At 40.6% G+C, this 4,778-nt stretch overlaps 1 protein-coding gene across 1 annotated transcript; it reads left to right on the top strand.

Annotated features, from left to right (window-relative positions):
* Positions 1 to 946: 946 nt before the first annotated feature.
* LOC6046336 (antigen 5 like allergen Cul n 1) lies at positions 947 to 1,846 on the top strand. Its single transcript, XM_001863520.2, has 3 exons — positions 947 to 1,249; positions 1,305 to 1,546; positions 1,603 to 1,846. Exons 1-3 carry the CDS (start codon positions 947 to 949, stop codon positions 1,844 to 1,846), a joined length of 789 nt encoding a protein of 262 aa, XP_001863555.2.
* The last annotated feature ends 2,932 nt before the right edge of the window (positions 1,847 to 4,778 follow it).

Raw genomic sequence — 4,778 nt, 5'->3', positions numbered from 1 at the left:
CCACGCATTCTTCCTCCCATGTAGATTCTGTGAAATGTGAATCCGTTCTCAGAATCCTCTCTGCGGTAAACACAACGCAGTAGGGCTGGCCGCTTTAATTTTTTGGGTGTACTACAATTATTAATAATGACAAGAAAAGTGCTTGGGGCGTAATCTAATCACAAGACTTTCCTACATGCTTTCATCGGACTGGCTGCGTTTGTGTTAGATTAGATTAGATTACGTAATAAAAGAACGCTCCCTATGGGGTTACCGTGATCAGAATGAGCTCAAATTTGGAGTTTAGCCTAGTGATGGGTCAATCTTTAATTTCAAGGTGTAGCTCCAAGAAAGCCCAGATTTGGACCACCCTAATAAACATGATACATGCAAATTTAAATACTAAAAATGAAACAAGAAAAAAAATAAAACAAGAGAAGTATAGTTATTTTTTGTAAAACAAAGGTAGCTCAAAATTTGGGTATTACTCGGTTAAAAAGATAATCAACGCAAAACTTTTTAAATTATTTTCAGTTGGTTCAGCTTCTTATTCCATGAAGTTTTTTAACCACATTGAAAAAAAAATGTTTTTTGTTGCCCCAAGTTCATTGAAAAGGAGGGAAGGGTGGTGACAAAAACTTTTTTCAATCATAATGAAATCGATAGTCGATAGTCACGTAGACGACTGTTGTTCGGCATACAACTTCTTTCAAAAAAGATATGTTTTACCAATCCATTATGCTATGCGTACCAAAGAACAAACGATCTTAGTGTTGCCGCGTGGAAAATAACTTTACCAAAAAACGCCTCATGATTTGCCTCAAAACAATGTTGTTTGAACATCTGCCACTTTCGCTGCGGAACTATCGACTGGAAAATTCCCACCAAGTTTGCCAACACCGCCACAACGTATAAAAGATGACAGTTTCCGCGAATTCATCATCAGTCTGTCAACTACTCCCTCAAGATGAAATACTTTCCAAAAACATTCTTCATGCTGGCAACCCTAACCGCAACTCAGTCCCAACAGGTCGCCAACAACTACTGTGACCGCCAGCTGTGTCCTCAGGGTGGTCCTCACGTCGCCTGTAACGGGTTGACGCGACCGGCAGCTTCTTGTGGACCCGATGCTCGGGAAATGCCAATGGACGAGTCCAAGCGATCGCTCATCGTAGATCTGCACAACCGCCTCCGTAGCAAAGTCGCAACGGGAAAGCAGAGCAACGGCTCGGGGACACTTTACCCGGAAGCCTCCAGGATGGCAACACTGGTAAGGGTTTAGGGTAGACTGAGGTGAACTTTTCAAGATGTTCAACTTTCAACAGCAATGGGACGCAGAGTTGGCCGGCATTGCAGCGGCAAATGCCAGGAGGTGTGTTTTCGGCCACGACAGGTGTCGGAATACGATAAGCTTTCCGTACGCCGGACAAAACATTGCGCAGCGGTCGTACCAGGGCGTGGCGATTACCGATGACGTTTTGATGGAGCAGTTCATCAATGACTGGTTTTCGGAGGCAACAGTTGCGAACCGCAACTTCATCGCGAAGTATCCGAGTAGATATAGTGGGTGAGTTGGAGCAGGTTTTTACTTCTAGAAACTCTTACTAACAAAGTCGGTTCCAGTCCGGACATTGGCCACTTCACACAGATTGTTTCCGATAGGACCACTCGGGTTGGGTGCTCGTTGGTCAACTACAGGCAGGGCAGATGGAACGTCCAGTACTTTGTGTGCAATTACGCTTTGACCAACATGATCAACCAGCCGGTCTACGTGTCCGGGAAGGCCTGCTCCAGATGTACTACCGGTTGTAACGCTGAATATCCAGGATTGTGTAGTACACGAGAAGCAATCAGTGCCAAGCCTTAACACGCGCAAATGTGTTTTGAAATCATGAAATAAAAGCAACTTACTGCATACGTCCCTTGAAACGCTAACCTGCTTACCGCGACAAACTGTAATGCTTCCTCGCCGAGAAACTCCACGCGTAGACGCGTCCCCCCTCACACTCAACCTCTTCTCGAGCATACCACACATTGATGCGATGATGTTACCAGTCAGTGCTGCGATGTTCCATGAAGCGACTTATGCGAAATGACGACTTCCAGCGGCCGACAGTTTAGCAACTAGACGGTGGTGTTAGCTCCTGCCACATTTGCTAGTTACAATAGAGCAAATCAGGAATTGTTCTGGTACTTTTGTACCCGACCCTCTCAGATTTCAATGAAACTTTTTCGACATGTTATCCTAGGCCTATTTAAGCCATTTTTGTGTATATGGAGCCAATTGTACTCGAAAATGACCTTTGAGAAGGGCGTAGGTAATTTAAATATTCTTGTATTTTGTAATTAAAAAAAATCTGTATCTCGAAACTTCTGGGAAATTTGACGGACCTTCTGAAAAAAAATACACTGAAAGAAAAATACACACCACTTCCATGAGATTTTGCAATTTTTAAGTTTAAAAGTTAAATTTTAAAGTGATGTCACGATTTTTTTTTTCGTTCAAAATTTTTGTGAAAATAGCCTAAAATGTGACAAAAAAGACTCACGAAAAATGCAGGATGGTACGTCTCTCCTTAAAAAACGTTACTTAATCCACCCTTAGGTGGTTGGTGCCTTCCTCACATTTAAAGGGTGCTATCCAAAATAGACACAAAAGGGCGGTGTTTTTCAGTGTTTTATCAATTTGACTCATTATTCATACCAATAGATTGGGTAGCCAGACCTTCGTATTGCAGGGCAATTATGTACTTACAACTTATGATAGGGTAGTCAGATCTAAAATCCAATTCGTGCTCGTTGAAAAGGTCCAAAGATAGGTCGCATGGTAGATCCGGACAACGTTTTCATCAAAATATCTGAGATCCGGCCTCCAAAAAGTGCATAAATAACACTTTAGTGCTTATAATTTTTGATAGGATTGTCAGATCTTCAATGTTTTGGACGCGTTGGAAAGGTATTTTAAATACCTTTCTAAAAATGTATAGCATGACGTCTTTTCTTACAAAAACCACCCTTTTTACAATCTTGCAAACTTTAGTCAAAATCGTTTTTTTTTTGCATAACTTTTGAAGTACTTTACTAAACATAATGGTATGAAAATATGACCTATGGGACATGTAGGCGAATCTAAAAACACAGATCCAGACAAAATCGGTCAAGCCAGCCGAGAAAAGTGAGTGAGAAGAAAAAAATCTACGTCCATCCACACACACCGACATTTGCTCAGAATTTGATTCTGAGTCGATAGGTATACATGAAGGTGGGTCTACGAGGCCTATTTAAGAAGTTCATTTTTCGTGTGATTTTATAGCCTTTCCTCAGTGAGGTGAGGAAGGCAAAAATACTAAAATCAATTACTAAAACTATTTTTTAAAGTGGTCTAAACGTCAACATTTTCAAAAATCGATTCCGGGAATCGATTTCCCAGACAATTTTACATAAAAGTCTCAATATTGACCATTGACCTATGATAATTTTGACGCTTAGACCTGGGTGCAGAATAGTGGTCCGCAAAGCGGCCTCAATATAAAGCTGTCAAAGCGGAACCAATTTACTGTTTGAAAAATGATGCCAAGAAGTGGCAAGCATTGTAATCGATCTATAATTTATTTTGTGAGGAATAAAAAGGTCGAGGACATCGAGCTTTTGAGGTATTCAAAGTCAACAAATCTTAAGAAAAGGGTTGAAATTGAGATGGGCATAATTCGTCGCTAACATTTTAATAAGCGCTATGTCTCATGCAAAACCTATGTTTACGAATTGTTCACGAAGAATTATCAGTAACTAATGGCACCTGCCAAATAACATTGAATAATCTTACTCCTGTGATGCGCTGCGCTTGAAAGATACATAATCTCGTAACTTCCATTCAGAACTCCTCCCAGGACTATTTTGGCCGCCCATCGTTTAGTCTACGAACAAAAAAAGCGCAAAAAACTTAATTTTTCAGCGAAAACTTTAATATTATCAGATCCAAAATGTTTCAAAACGAGTCACTTCAGCAGCAAAACATATGTCACGCTTGAGCTTGAACAAAGCCTTCTACTTTGTTTATGTTTACAGCTGTAGTGCAGTTGTATTAGTGCGGAGCAGTGCACCGAAAGTTAAAGAACGAGGGAATAGTCCTCACGAAAATAAACGTGAGGAAAGTGCTATTTTGCGAGAGTAAAGTCCTCTCGCGTGTTCATTCGTTCATTGGAACAGTTCATCCTATGAGTGGCTTATATGGACAAACGACCGCCATTTAGTCACCGAACCATGGTGGCCCATACGGCAAAGGCACGGTTCAATATGCCGAAGGTCTTGGGTTCGAGTCTCGGTACCGGTACTTTTTTTTTTGATAGATGAACTTTTTTGGAAAATGAACCATGAGTAAAGTACTCTCGGTAATTTCGGGATGTATCCTCTCCGTCCGCACACAGTACCATTTTACTAACGAATCGTGCTCTTTATCCTCTCGTATGCCGATGCCCAGTTCTGGGTGTGGGGATCATTCGGAAATCACGTTACGCATTCTATCTTTTCAGCACCCAGGTTTAGACCACTTTTCAAAAAACAGTTTTAGTAAATGATTTTTTTTGTGTTTTTTTTAGGAGAGACACGTGAGTTTTTTTTTGTTGCATTTTAGGCTATTTCCTTTAACATTTTGAATTTTGAACCATCAAATTTAACTTTTAAACTTAAAAATTGAAAAATCTCATGGAAGCGGTGTGTATTTTTCTTTCAGTGCATTTTTTCAGAAAGCCCGTCCCATTTCCTTTAAGTTTATCTTTGACCACTTTTTGATACGGTGCAAC

Source organism: Culex quinquefasciatus, chromosome 1, assembly GCF_015732765.1.
Source record: "Culex quinquefasciatus strain JHB chromosome 1, VPISU_Cqui_1.0_pri_paternal, whole genome shotgun sequence".
Taxonomy (NCBI): domain Eukaryota; kingdom Metazoa; phylum Arthropoda; class Insecta; order Diptera; family Culicidae; genus Culex; species Culex quinquefasciatus.
The sequence above is the reverse complement of the archived record's forward strand: the minus strand, read 5'-3'. Positions and strand labels throughout refer to the sequence as shown.

Coding starts and splice junctions, on each gene's coding strand:
- LOC6046336 (XM_001863520.2), top strand. CDS start 947: ATGAAATACTTTCCAAAAACATTCTTCATGCTGGCAACCCTAACCGCA. Junction 1,250..1,304: donor CCTCCAGGATGGCAACACTG/GTAAGGGTTTAG, acceptor AACTTTCAACAG/CAATGGGACGCAGAGTTGGC. Junction 1,547..1,602: donor TATCCGAGTAGATATAGTGG/GTGAGTTGGAGC, acceptor AGTCGGTTCCAG/TCCGGACATTGGCCACTTCA.